The sequence below is a fragment of the Jaculus jaculus genome, chromosome 2 (assembly GCF_020740685.1).
Source record: "Jaculus jaculus isolate mJacJac1 chromosome 2, mJacJac1.mat.Y.cur, whole genome shotgun sequence".
NCBI classification, from domain to species: Eukaryota; Metazoa; Chordata; class Mammalia; order Rodentia; family Dipodidae; genus Jaculus; species Jaculus jaculus.
The window spans coordinates 257009-278222 of record NC_059103.1 but is presented as its reverse complement, the minus strand read 5'-3'; the positions used below and the strand labels follow the sequence as shown (position 1 = coordinate 278222).

Below are 21214 nucleotides of genomic sequence, written 5' to 3'. Positions count from 1 at the left end.
CTACGAGGATTTCTTTTTTGTACTAAAATTTCAAGGCCACTTAAATATTAACACAGTTTAGCAATTATAATTGTAGCTGTATGGCTGAAGGTTTGTTTTGTTGGATATTATAAAATTCAGGCTATCATAAATTTCTTCTGCACTTACTGAACTTGATAAGCACAGTTATGTTTATGAAGCTCACTATAAATTTGACAAACATGACTATTGTCATGTCTGCAGACTTAAAATAGCCACATGATTATAATAAGAAGGACGAATTGGATATATGTTCAAAAATAGAACTTGAGTGATGTAACCAAATTAGAAATGCAGTTTTAAAAGTAATCCTATTGTGCAACTGTTTACCTCCCTTGAAAGCTTTCCTATGTTGCATGTAAAACTGAAAACTGAGTTGATGAATGAGAATGCCTTTATCTGTAGTTGTGCTTTCTTTTTTTTTTTAATTTTTTTTAGACAACTTCCATAATTGTAGACAATAACCCATGGTAATTCCCTCCCTCCCCCACTTTCCCCTTTAAAACTTCACTCTCCATCATGACATCATACCCCTTCCTCCTCTCAATCAGTCTCTCTTTTATTTTGATGTCATGATCTTTTCTTTCTATTATGATGGTCTTGTGTAGGTAATGTCAGGCACTTTGAGGTCATAGATATCCAGGCCATTTTGTGTCTGGAGGAGCACGTTGCAAGGAGTCCTACCCTTCCTTTGGCTCTTAGATTCTTTCCTCCACCTCTTCCGCAAGGACCCTGAGCCTTGGAATGTGTGATAGAGATATTTCCGTGCTGAGCACTCCTCTGTCATGTCTTCTCAGCACTATGGTGCCTTCTGAGTCATCCCAAGGTCTCTGTCATCTGAAAAAAATGAAGCTTCTCTAATCAAAAGTAAGAGTAGCATTAATATATGGGTATGAACATTAAGAGAAGTGCTTACTGCGCAGTTTGGTGAGCATTAGTATATACATTTAGCCAGACAGCAGCAGACGTTACACCCCCTAGGGCTTATGACTACCCTTATCGTAGGTTTTCATTATCAGGGATATATTTCCTCCCATGGAGCGGGCCTTCAGTCCAATTAAAGAGCAATTGGTTTATTCCATAACAGACATGCCACTGTTGCACCCATTGGCTCATTTCTTCACTGATGATTTCTTTTTCCCATTGTGAACTGCATGCAGTGTGGCTTTTTCCAGCTTTCTGTCAGCTGGTCTACATGGAGGAGGTTTTCAGCTCAGCTCCAGTAGGATTTCTCTGATCATGCAGCCCAATTATGTGGAGTCTTCAGCAATAGGGTATTACTATCTATTCTTGGTGGGAAAGCAAGAGCCTTGGCAATGGCCTGTAATGTTTTGGTGTTATCAGTGACCTCCCTGGCCAATAACTCACTGGAAGGTATCCCATCTCTGGCACTGAAAATTTTCCAGTAACAACCTATGGCTTCTGGGTGTTCCATTTTCCAAAATAGTAGGTTTCCATATGACTTATTTATATTGTCTTAGATTTTGATTAACCCTCCCTCCACCTTTCCTTTACTCAATCTCTTTCCGTGACTTCACTTAGGCCTTTTCACCTCCATTAATCTGTTCTTCTACTTACATATATATAAAATACCATCCTATTAATTCCCCCCACCCCCGCTTTCTATTCCCTTCATATTTCCTTTCTAGCTTACTGGCCTCTGCTACTGAGTTTTCTTCCTACTCACACAGAAGTCCAATCACTTGCAGCTATGCACATATGAGAGAAAAAAATGTGATGTTTGGCTTTCTGGGCCTGGGTTGCCTCACTAAGTATAATTCTTTCCAGATCCATCCATTTTCCTCTAAATGTCGTAATTTAATTTTTCTTTACTTCAGAATAAAACTCTATTTTATAAATGTGCCACATCTTCATTATCCACTTATCAGTTGAGTGATGTCTAGGCTGGTTCCATTTCCTAGCTATTGAGAGTAGAGTGGCAATAAATATGGTTGAGCAAGTATCTCAAAGGTAGTGAGACAAGTCCTTAGGATATATGCCTAGGAGTGCTATAGCTGGTACATCTATTTTTAGCTATCTCAGGAACCTCCACACTGATTTCCACAATGGCTGGACCAGATTGCATTCCCACCAACAGTGTAGAAAGGTTCCTCTTTTTCTACATCCTTGCCAGCATTTATGGTCATTTGTTTTCGTGATGGTAGCCATTCTGACAGGAGTGAGATTGAATCTCAGAGTAGTTTTAATCTGCATTTCCCTGATGGTGTGGTGGTGCTTTCTTAGCTATACATGAACTGGGTGCATTTATTATCTGAGATACTCATATTAGGTCTACAGCCATACCACCCTGAATACACCAATTCATATGCTATTCTTGTTAAATTATTAGTTTACAGGCCAATATTTCTTTTAGAGGCAAGCCCAACAGACTGCTTTTTTATTTAATGTGTGTGAGAGAGAATTGGTGCATCAGGGCCTCCACCATTGTAATCAAACTCCAGACATGTGTGTCCCCCTTGTGTACATATACGACCTTGCACACTTGTATCACTGTGTGTCTGCCTTACATGGGACCTGGAGGGTCAAACATGAGTTCTTAGGCTTGACAGGCAAACACCTTAACTGCTAAGCTATCTCTCCAGCCCAGCCAATATTAGTTTATTTTTTTATTTTTTTATTTTTGGTTTTTCAAGGTAGGGTCTTGCTCTAGACAACGCTGGCTTGGAATTCACTGTTGTCTTGGGGTGGCCTCAAACTCAGGGCAATCCTCCTACCTCTCTCTCCTGAGTTAAAGGCGTGTGCCACCACACCCAGTCAATATTGTTTTAATTAACAAATCAGCTTACCAGAGCTCTTAAACTAAACTGCTTTTAATTAGTCATATTTGTGACAGGATGTTATTTTGAGTTTCAAAGACAATGGAGTACAGATACCTTGTAGTTGTCCTCAGAACTCCATATATGCACTATGGCACGCCTGTATGCACATAGAGAAATAAAGTAAATACAGTTTATATTAAAAATATAAAACAAGGGCTGGAGAGATGGCTTAGCGGTTAAGCGCTTGCCTGTGAAGCCTCGGGACCCCAGTTCAAGGCTCGGTTCCTGAGGTCCCACGTTAGCCAGATGCACAAGGGGGCGCACGCATCTGGAGTTTGTTTGCAGAGGCTGGAAGCCCTGGCGCGCCCATTCTTTCTCTCTCTCCCTCTATCTGTCTTTCTCTCTGTGTCTGTCGCTCTCAAATAAATAAATAAAATTAAATTAAAAATTTTAAAAAAATCTAAAAAAAATAAATAAATAAAAGATAAAAAACAAGGGGGAGGGAGGGTATTACCATGGGATTTTTTTTATAACCATGGAAAATGTTAATAAAAAAAATAAATAAATATTTTTAAAAAATAGGGCTGGAGAGATGGCTTAGCGGTTAAGCGCTTGCCTGTGAAGCCTAAGGACCCTGGTTTGAGGCTCGATTCCCCAGGACCCACATTAGCCAGATGCACAAGGGGCGCATGTGTCTGGAGTTTGTTTGCAGTGGCCGGAGGCCCTGGCACACCCATTCTCTCTCTCTGTCTGTCTCTTTCAAATAAATAAATAAACAAAATTTTTAAAGATAAAATAAAATAAATAAAAATAAAAAACAAATTAATCTCTTGGATGTGCCACATCCAGCTAAACATCTTCACTCCTAGTATAGAATATGAAACATTGATAGTTCTCCGATAGTTGAAGACATCAGATGTTTTTTATTTAAGGGTACAGTACATCTCCTTGACCATTGGGTTACTTTAGCTGAAGTGTTTCTGCCTTTTTTTTAACTGACATTCACCTCTGCTCTGCCAAGTTGAACTTAAAAAAAAAAAAGTTTTATTTATTTATTTGAGAAAGAGGCAGATAGGAGGATAGAGAGAGAGAATGGGTGCACCTGGGACTCCAGGCATTGCAAATGAACTCCAGATGCATGTGCCACCTTGTGCATCTGGCTTACATGGTTACTGGGGAATTGAACCTGGTTTCTTAAGCTTCATATGCAAGTGCCTTAACCACTAAGCCATCTCTCCAGCCCTCAAGTTGAACTTTTGTTGTTTGCTTTACAACCTTCTAGTGGCTCTTCCACTCATTTTCTTCTGACATCAGAAAACCTCTCTCTGGGGGCTGAAGAGATGTTAGCTGTTAAGGCACTTGCCTGCAAAGCCTGAAGACCTGGGTTTGATTCCCCAGTACTCATGTAAAGTCATATGGGCAATATTGCACATGCATCTGGAGTTCATTTGTGCACCCTGGTATGCCTATTCTCTCTCTCCATGCCCCCCCCCCCAGGTGTGGTGGTACACACCTTTAATCCCAGCATTTGGGAGGCAGAGAGAGGAGGATCATTGGGAGTTCGAGGCCAGCCTGAGACTACATAGTGAATTCCAGGCCAGCCTGGGCTAAAGGGAGATCTATTTCCAAAAAAAAGGAATTTTTCTCTAAGCATGGAGGCGCATGCCTGTAATTCTGGCACATGGACGGCTGAGTCAAGAGGATTGTGAGTTGGAAGCCAGTTTATGTGTGCTACAGTTAAACACTATCTCAGGAAGAAAAAAAAAGGCATCTTTACATTTCAAACACGTAAATCTCTGTAACTCTTAAAAGTTAAGACTTGTTTCCTACCTGATGAAAATACCATTATCCTAGCTAGAAAAATAATTCCATGTTGTTACAGAATACTTTGTTCAAAATCAGATTTCCTGGTTATGCAACACATGCCTTTTATGGATTTGGATTTTTTTTTAAGAGCGCGAGAGAGGGGAGAATTGGCATGCCAGGGCCTCAGCCACTGTCATAGAACTCCAGGTGCTTGCGCCACCTAGTGGCCATACGCAGCCTTGCGCTTGCCTCACCTTTGTGTATGTGGCTTACCTGGGATCTGGAGAGTTGAACATGGGCCCTTTAGGCTTTGCAGGCAAGTGCCTTAACTGCTAAGCCAACTCTCCAGCAATGTCTTTTGGTTTTGGTTTTTATGTTTTATGTTTTTTTTTGCAATAGTATCTTACTTCAGCTCAGGCTGATCTGGAACCTACTCTGTAGCCTAGGCTGGCCATGAGCTTACATTTGGCCTTCTATCTTGGCCTTCCAAGTGCTGAGATTATAGTAGTAAGCCACCACATTCAACTTTTTATGGTTATTTTAAAACATACTCATTACAGCCAACTTTCCTTTATGGGACTGGATTTTCATAGTTCTTTTAAAATCTAGTGTGAACTTACCTTGCCATCCTTCTGCCTCTTCCTCCTGAGTGCTGGGATTATATGCACCATCCCAGCCCATGGTGCCTCTAACAATTTCTTTTTTAATTTTGTGTATGCATGTGCGTGGGGACCAGAGGACAATCTCAAGTGGCATTCCTCGGGTGTTGTCCACCACTTTTATGTATCTTTTTCTTTTTTTTTTTTTTTTGCAAGGTAGGGTCTCACTCTGGTCCAGGCTGACCTGGAATTAACTCTGTAGTCTCAAGGTGGCCTTGAACTCATGGCAGTCCTCCTACTTCTGCCACCCGATTGCTGGAATTAAAGGTGTGCGCCACCACACCCAGCTTATTTTGGTTTTTCAAGGTAGGGTCTCAGTCTAGTCCAGGCTGACCTGGAATTCACTGTAGTCTCAGGGTGGCCTCAAACTTGGCAATCCTCCTACCTCTGCCTCCCGAGTTTTGGGATTAAAGGTATACAACCACACATGGTTCGCTTTTACTTATTTATATTTTATTTTGTTTTGTTTTGTTGACATAGGGTCTCACTCTAGCTCAGGCTGACCTGGAATTCATTATGTAGTCTCAGGGTGGCCTTGAACTCATGGCAATCCTCCTCCCTCTGCCTCCCAAGTGCTGGGTTTAAAGGCATGCACCACCACGCCCCACTATTACTTTTATTTAATTATTTATTTATTTACTTACTTCCTTATCTGAGAGAGACAGACAGAGAAAGAGAAAGAGGTAGAGAGAGGGAGAATGGGTGTCCCGGGCCTCCAGCCACTGCAAACAAACTCCAGATGCATGTACCACCTCGTGCATCTGGCTTATGTGGGTCCTAGGGAATTGAGCCTCGAACCAGGGTCCTTAGGCTTCACAGGCAAGCACTTAACTGCTAACCCATCTCTCTAGCCCACTTTTATTTATTTTTATTTCATTTTTTTGCAAGCAGAGAAAGAGAGTGAAAGAATGAGAATGAATAGGTATGCTAGAGCCTCCACCTACTGGCAAACAAACTCCAGATACATGAACCACTTTGTACATCTGGCTTTACATGGGTTCTGGGGACTTGAACCTGGGTCAGTAGGCTTTTCGAGCAAACAAATTAACTAGTGGGCCATCTTGCCAGTCCTTAAATTTTTTTAAAACATTTTTTTTTAATTTTTTTTCTCAATTTTTTATTAACATTTTCCATGAAAAATATCCCATGGTAATACCTTCCCTCCCCCTCCCACTTTCCCCTTTGAAATTCCATTCTCCATCATATCCCCTCTCCATCTCAATCAGTCTCTCTTTAATTTTGATGTCATGATCTTTTCCTCTTCTTATGACGGTCTTGTGTAGGTAGTGTCAGGCACTATGAGGTCATGGATATGCAGGCCATTTTGTGTCTGGGGGAGCATGTTGTAAGGAGTCCTACCTTTCCTTTGCCTCTTACATTCTTTTTGCTACCTCTTCCGCATTAGACCCTGAGCCTTGGAAGGTGTGATCGAGATGTTAGTCAGTATTCCAGTCACTTCTTTCCAGCACTGTGATACCTTCTAAGTTATCCCAAGGTCACTGCCATCTGCAAAGAGAAGATTCTCTACCCAAAGTGAGAGTAGCGTTAATATAAGGGTATAAATATTAACAGAAGTGTTTACTGGGAAGTTTGATAAGCACAGTATATACACTAATCCAGATATCAGCAGATGTTACACCTACCTCTAGGGCTCATGACTAACCCTGTTTTAAGTTTTCAGTATCAGGAATGTATCCCCCCCCCCATGGAGTGGGCCTCCAGTCCAATTGGAGGGCATTTGGTTTCCACCATGATAGACATGCCACTATTGCACCCTGTTGGCTCATTTGGCCTGGCTGGCTAATTATAAGGCTTGCAGTGTCCACTGTTAAGTATCTTCACTGGTGGTATCTCTTTCTCCCATTAAACTACATGTAGAATGGCTTCTTCCAGCTTTCTGTCATCTGGTCTACATGGAGAAGGTTATCAGCTCAGTTCCAGCAGGATTTTTCAGTGGCCTTGCAGCCCAAGTATGTGGAGTCTTCAGCAATAGGGTCTTACCATCGACTCCTGGTGGGAAACGAACAACTCACTGGAGGTATCCAATCCCTGGCACTGAAAATTTTCTAACAACAGTCTATGGCTCCTGAGTGTTCCATTGTCCGAAACTGGAGGATTCCATATGATTTATTTGCATCCTCTTAGATTTTTTTTTTTTTTTTTTTTTTTTTGCTTTTTCGAGGTAGGGTCTCTCTAGCCCAGGATGACCTGGAATTCACTATGGAATCTCAGGGTGGCCTTGAACTCACGGAGACCCTCCTACCTCTGCCTCCCAAGTGCTGGGATTAAGGGTGTGTGCCACCACGCCCGGCCCTCTTAGATTTTGATTAGCCCTCCCTCCACCTTTCCTTTACTCAATCTCTTCCCCTGACCTTACTTTGGGCCTGTGCAGTCCTTAAATTTTTAATTATTTTATTTATTTGCAAGCAGGGAGAGCTTATTTATTTATTTATTTCAGGGTCTGTCATTGACCTGAAACTTGACAGGTAGACTAGACTGACTGCTCAGCAAGCCCCAGGAGTCAGTCTATCTTTGCCTCCCCAGCACTGGGATTATAAAATCAAACTCAGTCCTTACACTTGTAAGGCAAGCACTTTATGACTGAGCTATCTCTTCACTTTTCCTCCCCATTGCCATTTTAAAATATTTCTGGCCAGTTCTATAGAAGGACGTACACCTGGTTTTAGCTATTTCTGCTTTTGACAATTATTATTACCAGGCATGATGGTACACGCCTTTAATACCAGCACTTGGGAGGCAGAGGTTGGAGGATTGTCGTGAGTTCAAGGCCACCTGAGACTATCACATAGTGAATTCCGGGTCAGCCTGAGGTAGAGCGAGACCCTAAAACCAAAAAAAAAAAAAAAAAAAAGAAAGAAAGAAATATATATAAATTATGTATTTATTTGTTGTTATTTTGAGGTAGGGTCTTGCTTTTAGCCAGGCATGGTGGCACACATCTTTAATCCCAGCACTCGGAGGCAGAGGTGGGAGGATCACCATGAGTTGGAGGCCACCATGAGACCACATAGTGAATTCCAGGTCAGCCTGAGCTAGAGTGAGACTCTACCTTGAAAAAAATAAAATAAAATAAATAAATATATATATATATATATTTTTTTTTTTTTTTTTTTTTTTTTTTTTTTTGAGAGAGAGAGAATGGGTGGGCCAGGGCTTTCAATCTGTTATGAACAAACTCCAGACACGTGCACCCCCTTGTGGTGCATATGTGACATTTCATGCCTGTGTCACTGCATCTGGAGATTTGAACATGAGTTCTTAGGCTTCTCAGGCAAGCACCTTAACTGCTAAGTCATCTCTCCAGCCCATAACTATTTCTTCTTTCTTTTTTTCTCTTTGGCCCTAGAGGCAAGCACCATATCCACTTAGGCATCCCTCTAGCCCTCTTAGCTATTTCTTGTTTGTGTTGTGTAGCTAATTCTTCTCCCCTTTATTTCCCATAAACTGAAAAGTAGATCTGGACCTTGATTTGGTTTAGAGTATATATGTTTGACATACATGCTTCATAGGTGGGTTGATTATAGTCCAAGGCCTATCTAAGGTAGTTATACTGTCATTTTCTTCCTATATTCTTCACTGGGCTTCAAACCCCATTGACCATTCTAGGAAAGCCCTATACCACTGAGCTACACCCCTATCCCTGTACTCCATAATTATTAATAGTGCCCCCTCTGTGCCCACAAGTAGGCTGGTCTGGACAATATATGAAGTCATTATTTAGAGCTGGGTATGGTGGGGTACACACATATAGTCCCAATACTTAGGAAGCAGAGGTAGGAGGATCACCCTGAGTTTGATGCCACCCTGAGACTTTATAGTGAATTCCAGGTCAGCCTGGGCTGGAGTGAGACCCTGCCTCAAAAAACTAAAAAATATATATATACTTTAAACCATGGTGTACACATTGTGTTCCCTCCCTTCAGAAGGCTTATCTGGTTAGATTGTTCCACTGTTTATAAGAGGCTTAATCAATTGGTTAAGTGATGACTGGCAGATTTCTGTATTATAAAGGCATATTTTCCCCTTTGTAATTAATAAGTACTATGTAGAGTGATAATTTGAGACTGTGAATATCCTGTTCCCCCACAGTCTTTAGCCTGTGATTTGAGTGTACATTGATGACCCTTGACAGAATAAATTCTCTGCTGGTGGTTACAGTGCTAGCTGTTTAAATGACTGTGTTTTCACATTGAGATCGATCCTTTTAAAATGGAAGAACAGTGTGATTTATCCTTAAGTAGGTCATGATCTTCAGAACAGCTTAAATACTAGTCATCTGACATTTTAAGTACTTTTTTTCCTGTTGTTGCTCATTACAGCTTTCTGTGCTTTGAAAACACTAAGAATCATGTCCCTGCATCAGTTTTTACTAGAGCCAATCACCTGTCATGCCTGGAACAGGGATCGTACCCGTAAGTATGCAATTTTTTTCCCATTTACTCAGGATTGTACCTAGAACTTCTCAAAAGTTAGGAAAGCACTCATCACTGGGCTACATCTCCAACCTCCCCCCTAGCACACACACCATGAGTTGGAGGCCACCCTGAGACTCCACAGTGAATTCTAGGTCCTCCTGGGCTAGAGCGAGAACCTTACCTCAAAACAACAACAACCACAAAAAACTATGTATATATAGTGTCCTGAGCCAGGCATGGTAGTACATGCCTTTAGTCCCAACTCTTGAGAGGCAGAGGTAGGAGGATTTCTGTAAATTTAAGGCTAGACTGGGATTGCAGAGGGAGTTCTAGGTTCAACCTGGGCTAGAGTGAAACCCTACCTTGAAAAAGAGAAATGAAAAGAAAAAATGTATACTGTTCAAGTAAAGGTAAAAATTAAAAATAGCAGGCATAGTGGAGTATGCTCTGTGATCCCAGCACTTGGGAGGCAGCAGCAGGAGGATTGTCAATTTAAAGCTAGCCTCAGCTGCATAATAAATTCCAAGCCAGTATAGGCTACATGACAAAATCCTATGTCAATAAATAGGCAAACAAACTACCCTGCTCACAAACACTAAGAAGAAGAATAGAAATGCTTCAGGGCTAAATTTAAGAACCACTTTCTCTTTTCTTTACTTTTGTGGAAACAAGGTGTCACAGGGGATCCCTGGCTGGCCTGGAATTCACTGTGTAGACCAAGCTGGACTCACACTTTGCAGCAGTCCTATCTTTGCCTCTTTGAGTGCTGGGATTATAAGTGTACACTACCATGTTTTTTTTAATTTAAAAACAATTTTCCTAGAGCCAGGAATGATGACTAACAATTATAAGCACTCAAGAGGGTGAGACAAGTTGATCCCCACAAGTTCAAGCCCATCCTAGACTACATAATGAATCAGGACAGCCTAGGCTTCATAAGACCATGACTCGAAAAAATACAAAACAAACACAAGAAAACCTTTCCATTCCTCCTATCTAATTAAAATGACAATCAGGGGGTTGGAGAGATGGCTTAGCAATTAAGGCACATGCCTACGAAGCCTAAGGGGTCTGGTTCAATTCTCCATGCCCCACATAAGCCAAATGCACATGGTGGTGCATGCATCTGGAATTCGTTTGCAGTGGCCAGAGGCCCTGGTGCACCCATTCTCACTCACTCTCTGTCTCTCTCTCCCTTTCTCTAATAAATAAATAAAAATAAACCTGAAAGTCATTGTTATGACCTTCTAACGAAAATGATGATCAGGTGGAGAGAGCTCATGAATCCCCATTCCTTCCTGGGGATCTGTATGCAGTTCAATGGCTGCTGCGGGAGGGGGAGACATTTGCTTCACTGGTATAACAACAGTCAGTTGCCCATGCTCCAGTAAGCAACCTAATTAAACTCATTAGGTCACCAGAAAAGGAAAGAAAGAGGGGCTTAGTGGTTAAGGCACTTGCCCATGGATTCTGTAGACCCAGGTTCAATTACCCAGTACTCACATAAACCAGATGCACTTAGTGGCTCATGTGTCTGAAGTTCATTTGCAATGGTTAGAGGCCTTGCACACCCATAATCTCTGTGTCTCTCAAATAAAGAAATAATAATAAAAGTTTTAAAAAATAAATAAATAAATAGAAGAGGGCTGGAGAGATGGATCAGCAGTTAAGGCGCTTACCTACAAAACCTAACAGTCTTGGTTCTGTTTCCCAGTGCCTATTTGAAGCCAAATGCACAGGGAGGTAAATGCATCTGGAGCTCGTTTGCAGTGGCTGGAGACCCTGGTGCACCCATTCTTTCTGTCTTTCTTATCTCTATTTCTCTCTGCTGCTGCTGCTGCTGCTGCTTCCTCCTCCTTGTCTTCCTCCTCCTTATTCTTATTCTTATTCTTATTCTTATTCTTATTCTTATTCTTATTCTTATTCGTATTCTTATTAGAAGGGAGTGAGAGTGAGAGAGAGAATTGGCAAGCCAGGTCATCCAGCCACTGCAATTAAACCCTAGACACAGGGGCCATCATGTGCACATGTGCAACCTAGTGCCCTTGCATCACTTGTGCGTCTGGCTTACAGGGGTCCTGTAGAGTTGAACATGAGTCCTTCGGCTTCACAGGCAAGTGCCTTAACTGCTAAGCCAGCTCTCCAGCCCAAAAAATAGTTTTTAAAAAGCTGGGGATGGTGGCACATGCCTTTAATCCCAGCACTCGGGAGGCAGAGGTAAGAGGATCGCCATGGGTTCGAGGCCACCCTGAGACTGACTACCTAGTGAATTCCAGGTCAGCCTGGGCTAGAGTGAGATCTTACCTCGAAAAAAAAACAAAACAAAACAGAAAAATCCAAAAGACATGAAAGTACAAGGGGATAATTGGGAAGAGGAAGCAGAGCAGCAGGAGTGGGAGGCAGGAGCAAGGTTAAGTGGTGGAGAAGGAGCGTGATCACAGTACATTACATACATGTGACGTTGTCAAGGTGAAAAACCTTATTATGTGTAACTGAATATATCCTAATAAAAACCAGATGTTAATAATTCTACTGACTTCTATCTCTAGAGATTGCCCTTAGCCCCAATAATCACGAAGTGCACATCTACAAGAAGAATGGGAGCCAGTGGATAAAAGCTCATGAGCTCAAGGAACATAATGGACATATCACAGGTAAAGTAGCTGCGGGCGGGCTCAGTGTGGTATTTCCCATGAAGCCCCTGTCTGTCTACTTGACAAGCCTCATAAAGTATGTGGGCCACATCTCTAATTTCTCTTCTTTTTTTTTTTTGGTTTTTTGAGGTAGGGTCTCACTCTGGCTCAGGCTGACCTGGAATTCACTATGTAGTCTCAGGGTGGCCTCGAACTCATGGTGATCCTCCTACCTCTGCCTCCCGAGTGCTGGGATTAAAGGCGTGCACCACCACGCCCGGCTTTTTCTAATTTCTCCTTCATCTTCATTGTCTCATGTAGCTCAGGCTGGCCTCAAACTCTCTATGTGGCAGTTGAGGATGACTTTGAACTTAAAAAAAAAAATACCCTACGGAATCATCATAAAACAGATACTGCCCGAGTAACTAGAATCCTTCTTTCTTGCTACAGCCCCACCCATCACACAACCTCCAATTCTCAGCTGTGTATTCTGTACAGTTAGTTGGGGTTTTGATGCCTATGAAGAATTTGAAACTCATGCTGCTGAAAACACCTCTGGTAGCCATGCACCTGTGTTCTGGGTGATGGAAGCAGGAAGCAGGGTCAGGGCTCACCTGAGACTACTGCTGAGAGCTGTGGCAGGGGCTCCCTGTCAGTCATGCCTGGCATTACAGTCACCGTTACAGTACTTCTTGGCTCTTTAGACAAGAACAAGAGCTTCATTGCTAGTCGCACAAACAGCTCTCAGAGGCTTGTCCTTGACTGACAGCGCTCAGTACCTCTGTGTGGTTCAGTGTTTGGGGGCTAAGATAGTCACAATGCCACATGGAGCCTCTTCAGCATGAAAATCTGGCTGAGGTGTGTAACAGCTTTGACCTTGTGAACTCCAAGAGAACACTCCAAATCATATCCTTCGAGCCATGGTGACCCCTCGACTATGAAATTCCCTTTTCCAACCATGTTTTCACAGTTTTCCTCATATTTGCTTTTCCATTTGTGCCATTCCAGCTTCAATATGTTCTTTCCAAAGATCCTGGATGCAGAGGTTTCTGGGTATTGTATCCATTTCTGAGTATGGTTTGAGAGACATTAGTCCAGTAGCAGTTGCAGGCCTGAGAATCACCGAACCTGGTAACTGCTCAGTCCACATGGCCAGATGCTTCAGCAGTCCCGACCCAGCACTGCAGATGGTGCCGGAAAGCCTGGGGTGGCTTTGTGAGGAGCCGCTGGGTTTTGATCCATGTGGGTCTTCCATTGATGCTTGTCTTTAATCCGAACTGGTCTTCAGTCCACGCTGCAACGTAGTGAGCAGCTCTGGCAGCCAAGTGAAAGGAAGGGAGAGAGGAAGGGAGGAAGGAAGGGCATTATCCACTCTTTTTGAGACAGGGTCTCTCATTGGCCTGGAACTCATCCACCTGGGCTAGACTGGCTGCCCAGTGAGCCCAAGGATCCACCTCTGTGCCTCCCCAGTTATGGAATTACAATCATGTTTTGCTGTGCTTGGATTTTTGTTGTTGTTTTCAGGTAGGGTCTAAATATAATTTCTACAGTTTTAAATCATTTAAAAATTTTCCAGGGCAGGAGAGATGGCTTAACAGTTAAGGTGCTTGCCTGCAAAACCAAATAATCCGAGTTCAATTCCCCAGGACCCACATAAGCCAGATGCATAAGGTCACACATGCATCGAGTTCTTTGATAGCGGCTGGAGGCCCTGGCATGCCCATTTTCTCCCTCCCCCCCTCCCCCCCCCATCTCTCTGCCTCTTTCCCTCTCTGTCTCAAATAAATAAATAAAAATATATATTTTAAGTTTCAAAGCCAGGCATGGTGGCATACGCCTTTAATCTCGACACTTGGGAGGCAGAGATAGGAGGATCACTGTGAGTTCCAGGCTACCCTGAGAGTATATAGTGAATTCTAGGTTAGCCTAGGCTAGATAGAGTGAGACCATACCTTGAAAAACTAAAAACAAAGAAGCAAAAAAATTTCCAAGTCAGGCATGGTGCCACACTCCTTTAATTCAAGCTCTCAGGAAGCAGAGGTAGGAGGGTTGCCAGCCTGGGCTAGAGTGAGACCCTACTTCAAAACAAACAAACAAACAAAAATTCCATAAGAGCTAGAGAGAGCTCAGTTGGTAAAGTATTTCCTTCCTTCCTTCTTTTCTTCCTTCCTTCCTTCCTTCCTTCCTTCCTTCCTTCCTTCCTTCCTTCCTTCCTTCCTTCCTTCCTCTCTCCCTCCCTCCCTCTCTCTCTCTTTCTCTCTTTCTCTCAGGTATGGGGGAGGGAGTAACAGGCCACCTTGTGCATCTGACCTACGTGGGTCCTGGGGAATTGAACCTGGCTTGTTTGGTTTTGCAGGCAAGTGCCTTAACCTCTAAGCCATCTCTCCAACCTGGTATTTTCTTTGTAAGCATAAAGTTCTGAGTTCAATCCCCAGGATCCACATAAAAATATCCAAGTATGTGGGTGTGGTGGCACAAGCCTTTAATCCTAGCACTCGAAAGGCAGAGGTAGGAGGATCACCATGAGTTCAAGGCCACCCTGAGACCACATAAAATTCTAGGTCAGCCTGGGCTAGAGTGAGACCTTATCTTAAAATTAAATTAAATTAAATTGAATTTTAAAAGCCAAGCATGGTAACACATGCTTGTAATGCTATAGCTGGGGAGGCATAAAGAGGCAGATCCCTGGGCTCATTAGGTAGCCAGTCTAGCCCAGTTAGATGAGCTTAGGGCCAGTGAGACACCCTGTCTCAAAAAGAGTGGATAGGGCTGGAGAGATGGCATAGCGGTTAAGCGCTTGCCTGTGAAGCCTAAGGACCCCGGTTCGAGGCTCGGTTCCCCAGGTCCCACGTTAGCCAGATGCACAAGGGGGCGCACGCGTCTGGAGTTCGTTTGCAGAGGCTGGAAGCCCTGGTGCACCCATGCTCTCTCTCTCCCTCTATCTGTCTTTCTCTCTGTGTCTGTCGCTCTCAAATAAATAAATAAATAAAATTTAAAAAAAAAAGAGTGGATAATGCCTAAGGAATTACATGAGGCATACACAAGGTCGCATATGCCCACTAGGTAGCACAAACATCTGGAGTTCAATTGCAGTGGCTGAAGACCTACCATACCAACACTCTCTCCTCTCTCTCTCTCTAAAATTAAAAAAAAAAAATTTCAAAAAAAAGTGGGGATTTCCGGGCATGGTGGCACACACCATAGGAGGTAGGAAGATCACAGAGAGTTTGAGGCCTGCCTGAGACTACATAGTGAATTCCAGGTCAGTTGAGAAAACCTACTTCAAAAAAAACAAAAACAAAGTAGGGGTCAAGAGACTGGCGAGATGGCTCAGTCAAGTAAAATGCTTACTATGCAAGCATAAAGACCTGAATTCAGATCTCCAGCACCCATATAAAATCTGGCGACAGTGAATGCCTGTAATCTCAGAGCTGGGGAGACAGAAAGAGGCAAGAAGATCCCTGAGATTTGCTAGCCAGCTAGTCTAGCTCTGAGAAAGAAAGCCTGTCTCCGAAATAAAGTGGGAAGTGATTTGTGGAAGACACCTGACATCAGCCTCTGCCCACCACATGCCATGTATACACACATCAAGAGCACCTTGCACACACACATACACCATTGCACACACACCACACATACACACACAAAAAAAAAGGTTTGGAGAGGATGAGCTCAAACAGCATAACACAACAAAGGAATAAAGTCTGAGAAAATACCTAGAACTCTGCCGTACTTCTCTGTAGTTTTGTTTGTTTGTTTGTTTAATTCACTTATTTATAAGGAGAGAGAAAGACAGGAGAGCAAGAGAAAGAATGGGTATACCAGGGCCTGCACCTACTGCAAATGAACTCCAGACGCATTTACCACTTTGGACATCTGGCTTTACATGGGTTCTGTGGAATCAAACCTGGGGTCATTAGGCATTGCAGGCAAGGGCTTTAACCACTAAGCCATTTCTCCACCCCATGGCTAGTGTTTTTAAATTTATTTTTATTTATTTATTTTTGACATAGTATCTCAGTCTAGCCCAGAATGACCTGGAAGTCACTGCATAGTCTCAGGTTGGCCTTGAACTCACAGCGATCCTCCTACCTCCACCTCCCAAGTGCTAGGATTAAAGGTGTACACCACCACTAAGCCTGGCCTTCTAGTTCCTCTTTCTGAGAAGACATATCTGATCCTTGGTCTCCTATCACAGTTATATTTAGACCTTACCTCAAAAAAAAAAAATGTTTTAGAAACCAGTCCTGGTGGCGCACGCCTGTATTTCCAGCATGTGGGACACTAAGGCAGGAAGTTCAAGGCCAGCCTGGGAGAATATACCCTAGCTCACTGATTTATGACTAATTGAGGTTTTGATTTATAGCTCCCTTTTTTTTAAAAATTTTATTTATTTATTTATTTGAGAGCGACAGACACAGAGAGAAAGACAGATAGAGGGGGAGAGAGAGCATGGGCGCACCAGGGCTTCCAGCCTCTGCAAACGAACTCCAGATGCGTGCGCCCCCTTGTGCATCTGGCTAACGTGGGACCTGGGGAACCGAGCCTCGAACCGGGGTCCTTAGGCTTCACAGGCAAGCACTTAACCGCTAAGCCATCTTTCCAGCCCTATAGCTCCCTTTTAATGTAAATATTAGAGTAGTTATTAATTTTAGGAAGAGTTCCATATAAAAATATTAGCCAGGCATGGTGGCGCATGCCTTTAATCCTAGCACATGGGAGGTAGAGGTAGGAGGATCACTGTGAGTTCGAGGCCACCCTGAGACTACATAGTGAATTCCAGGTCAGCCTGAGCTAGATTGATAATCCTACCTCAAAAATAAATAAATAAATATTAAAATTAAAAAATAAAAAAGTAATGTATTTTTCAATATGTTCATAGAAAATACCTCATCAGAGATGAGCATAGGCATAGTGTGGGGCTGGAGAGATGGCTTAGTGGTTAAGGTACTTTCTATGAAGCCTAAGGACCCTGGCTCTGTTCCCCAGTACCCACATAAGCAGGAGATGGTGTATGTGTCTGGAGTTCACTTGCAAATAAATAAGTAAACTTTAAAAAAAAAAGTGATGGCAGATGGGTGTGGTGACACATGCCTTTAATCACAGTACTTGGGAAGCTGAGGTAAGAGGATCACCATGAGTTTGAGGCCACCCTGAGACTACACAGTGAGTTCAAAGTCAGCCTGGGCTAGAATGAGACTACCTCAGAAACAAACAAACAAACCAAAAAGTTGATGGTCATAGGTGGCACACAGCTATAATCCCAGCACTTGGGATGCAGGAGGATTTCAAGTTTGAGGCCAGCCTAGGCTACATAGTGAGTTCAAGACTAGCCTGGGCTTCATAGCAAGACTTTGAAAGCAAAATGTTGACAGACTTTTGTGTTCCACTTGCCTTCATGAGGATTCTGAGTCCTCTCAGAGCTTCGGTGAGAAACATCCTTGCCTTTACCTGAGATGGTAGCCATAGATGGGAGAAGAATGGGAGGAAGCCACCAAGCCCCCAGTCACGCCATGACCAATATTCACCTGCCATCATTACTGTCAGTTGTTACTGGACAGACATGGCAGATGACCCATGTCTTGCTCGCAGGTATTGACTGGGCTCCTAAGAGTGACCGCATCGTTACCTGCGGGGCTGACCGCAATGCCTACGTCTGGAGTCAGAAAGATGGTACCTGGAAACCAACCCTGGTGATCCTAAGGATTAACCGCGCAGCTACTTTTGTGAAGTGGTCTCCCCTAGAGAACAAATTTGCTGTGGGAAGTGGAGCACGGCTCATTTCTGTTTGTTACTTCGAGTCCGAAAATGACTGGTAAGTATCAGTGGAACTTCCTTTGTTCCTCCTTTACTTCCTCCTTCCTTTCCCCCTTTCCCTTCCTTACTTTTTTCCTGTCTCTCCTTCCTTCCTTTGCTTCCTCCTTCCCTTCCTTCTTCCTTCTATCTTTCCTTCACTTCCTCCCCTTCTCTCACCTCTCTCCCCTCCTCCCTTCATGCCATCCCTCCCCCTTCTTTCCTTTCCCTTCCATCCTTTTGTTCTTCTCTATCTTCATCTTTCTGTCCCTCCATCTCTTCCTTTGACAGGGTTTGACAGGCTTGCTGTGTAGCCCAGGGTGGTGTGGAACCTCACTATCCTGCTTCAGTCTTCGTGCTCCAGCCTGTGCCACCATGCCTAGCTTGTTTCTAAGTTCTCCCTACTCCAGCATGTTCCACCACGCCAGCTTGTTGTTTCTAAGGTCTCCCTGCTCCAGTGTGTGCCCCATGCTCAGCTTGTTTCTTAAGTTGTTTTTTTTTTTTTTTTTTTTTTTCCGAGGTACGGTCTCACTCTAGCCCAGGCTGACCTGGAATTCATTAAGGAGTCTCAGGGTGGCCTCGAACTCACGGCAATCCTACCTCTGTCTCCCGAGTGCTGGGATTAAAGGTGTGCACCACCATGCCCAGCTGTTTCTAAGGTTTGACTCTATAACCGGTCTGTGCTGCCCAAATTACTATTTACTCTGATGTATATCATGAACTTGAAAGACACTCAGTGGTCTGAGAAATATCTGTGGGATTTTTATTTATTTATTTATTTATTTTTTTGGATTTTTATTTATTTATTTAGTGTTGGTGTGGTTTGGGTTATTTGGTTGGTTTTATCTTTGTTTTTATTTTTAACTTTTTTTGTTTATTTTTATTTATTTATTTGAGAGCGACAAAGAGAAAGAGGCAGAGAGAGAGAGAATGGGTGCACCATGTCTTCCAGCCCCTGCAAATGAACTCCAGACATATGCACCCCCTTGTGCATCTGGCTAAAGTGGGTGCTGAGAAATTGAGCTGTGAACCAGGGTCCTTAGGTTTTACAGGCAAGCACTTAACTGCTAAGCCATGTCCAGCCCTCGTTTTTGATTTTTTTTTTTGTTGTTGTTGTTTGTTTTGTTTTGTTTTTTGAGGTAGGGTCTCACTCTGGTTCAGGCTGACTTGGAATTAACTCTGTAGTCTCAGGGTGGCCTTGAACTCACGGCGATCCTCCTACCTCTGCCTCCCAAGTGCTGGGATTAAAGGCGTGCGCCACCATGCCTGGCTTCGTTTTTGATTTTTGAGGCAAGGTTTCATTGTACTCTTGGTTGAACTCTCTATAGCCCAGGCTGGCCTTGAACTCAACAACAGTCCTCTCAGCTCAACCTCCTGAGCACTGGAATTGAAGGCATGCACCAAGCATTTGTTGTTTTGTTTTGTTTTTTCCTCATCTATGCATTTAAAATCTAGGATTTTGTAGGTAGTAATATTTGCCTTTCCTTTAAGCTTATTTGTTAACTAAATCAACATCTTGATATATTTTACTTCTTTAAGTCATTGCCATAAAAAATTCATCAGACTGGCTCAGTAGTTAAAGGCACTTATTTACAAAGCCTGACAATCCAGGTTTGACTCCCCAGACCCATGTAAAGTTAGACACACAAAGTAGTGCATGCATCTGGAGTTTGTTTGCAGTGGCAGGAGGCCCTTGTGTTCTTATACTCACTCTCCACATGTCTGCCTCTCTCTCTCAAATAAATGAATAAAATAAAATAAATTTATCAAACCCTTAAATGTACCATCAGCCTAGTCTACATAGCAAGTTCAAAGCAAGCCTAAAGCCTGAATTGTATACATAGAGAGACTGCCTCAAAGAAAACACACACACAGAGTAGCTGCCCTTCAGAAGGAGCAGCTAAAACTGAGTGCTGGGATTAAAGGCGTGCACCTCCATGCCTGGCTGTTGAAGTTGTTGTTGTTGTTTTTGTTTTTTTTTTGAGGTGGGAGGGGTCTCACTCTAGCTGGCTGACCTGGAATTCACTATGTAGTGTCAGGGTGGCCTCGAACTCATGGCAATACTCCTACCTCTGCTTCCCAAGTGCTGGGATTAAAGGTGTGCACCACCATGCCCAGCTGTTGGAGTTATTTTTATTTGTAGTGATTTATATACTGTTGTACTTAAATGATTGACAGTTAAAATGAGCTAATATACTGTTTTATATCATAATAATATATCAGTACTGGCCCGGTATGGTAGCTCATTCCTATAATCCCAGCACCCAAGAGGTTGAGGTAGGAGGATTGCCATGAGTTCAAGGCCAACCTGAGACTACATAGTGAATTCTAGGTCATCTTGGAATCTAGAGCAAGACCCTACCTTGAAAACCATCCCCCCCCCCCAAAAAAAAATTACAGAACAAGTTTGTTGGTGTGATACAGGTTTTTAATTTATTTTTTAAAGTATTAATTTTTTTTAATTTATTAAAGAGAATGGGCATGCCAGGGTCTCCAGCCACTGCAAATGAACTCCAGATGCCTGTGCCACAATGTGCATCTGGCTTATGTGGTAGAACCTGGAGAATCAGACATGGGTCCTTAGGCTTCTCAGGCAAGCGCCTTAACCACTAACCATCTCCCTAGCCCAAGGGGTTTGGTTTTGTTTTTTTAAGTAGGTTCTTGCCCTAGCCCAGGCTGACCTGGAACTCACTTTATAGTTCCAGGATGGCCTTATACTCACAGTGATCCTCCTACTTTTACCTCACATATGCTGGTATTAAAGGTGTGGGCCACAATAGGATTTTTTATTTATTTATTTTTTTTGAAGTAGTGTTTCAGTCTGGTCCAGGCTGACCTGGAATTCACTATGTGGTCTCAGGGTGGCCTCAAACTCATGGTGATCCTTCTACCTTTGCCTCCCAAGTACTGGGATTAAAGGCATGCGTCACCATGACTGGCTAGGCTGTATTACTTTTTTTTTAAATCAGGATCTTTATAGCTTAGGCTGACCTCAAAGCCTTAGTGATCTTGCCTTTGTCTTCTAAATGCTAGGATTATTTGTGCTATCCTACCTGGGAATAGTAATTTTTTTTTTATTTTAGTTTTGA

The 21214-nt window shown here is 42.9% G+C and overlaps 1 protein-coding gene across 1 annotated transcript in view; it reads left to right on the top strand.

The window, feature by feature from the left end:
- Arpc1a (actin related protein 2/3 complex subunit 1A) overlaps positions 1-21214 on the top strand; it is a 39717-nt gene that overhangs the window by 4140 nt on the left and 14363 nt on the right. The window contains exons 2-4 of the mRNA XM_004672706.2: positions 9604-9696; positions 12249-12353; positions 17925-18147. Coding sequence (XP_004672763.1) covers positions 9633-9696; positions 12249-12353; positions 17925-18147 — 392 coding nt within the window. The 5' untranslated portion in view covers positions 9604-9632. The remainder of the gene's footprint in view (positions 1-9603; positions 9697-12248; positions 12354-17924; positions 18148-21214) is intronic.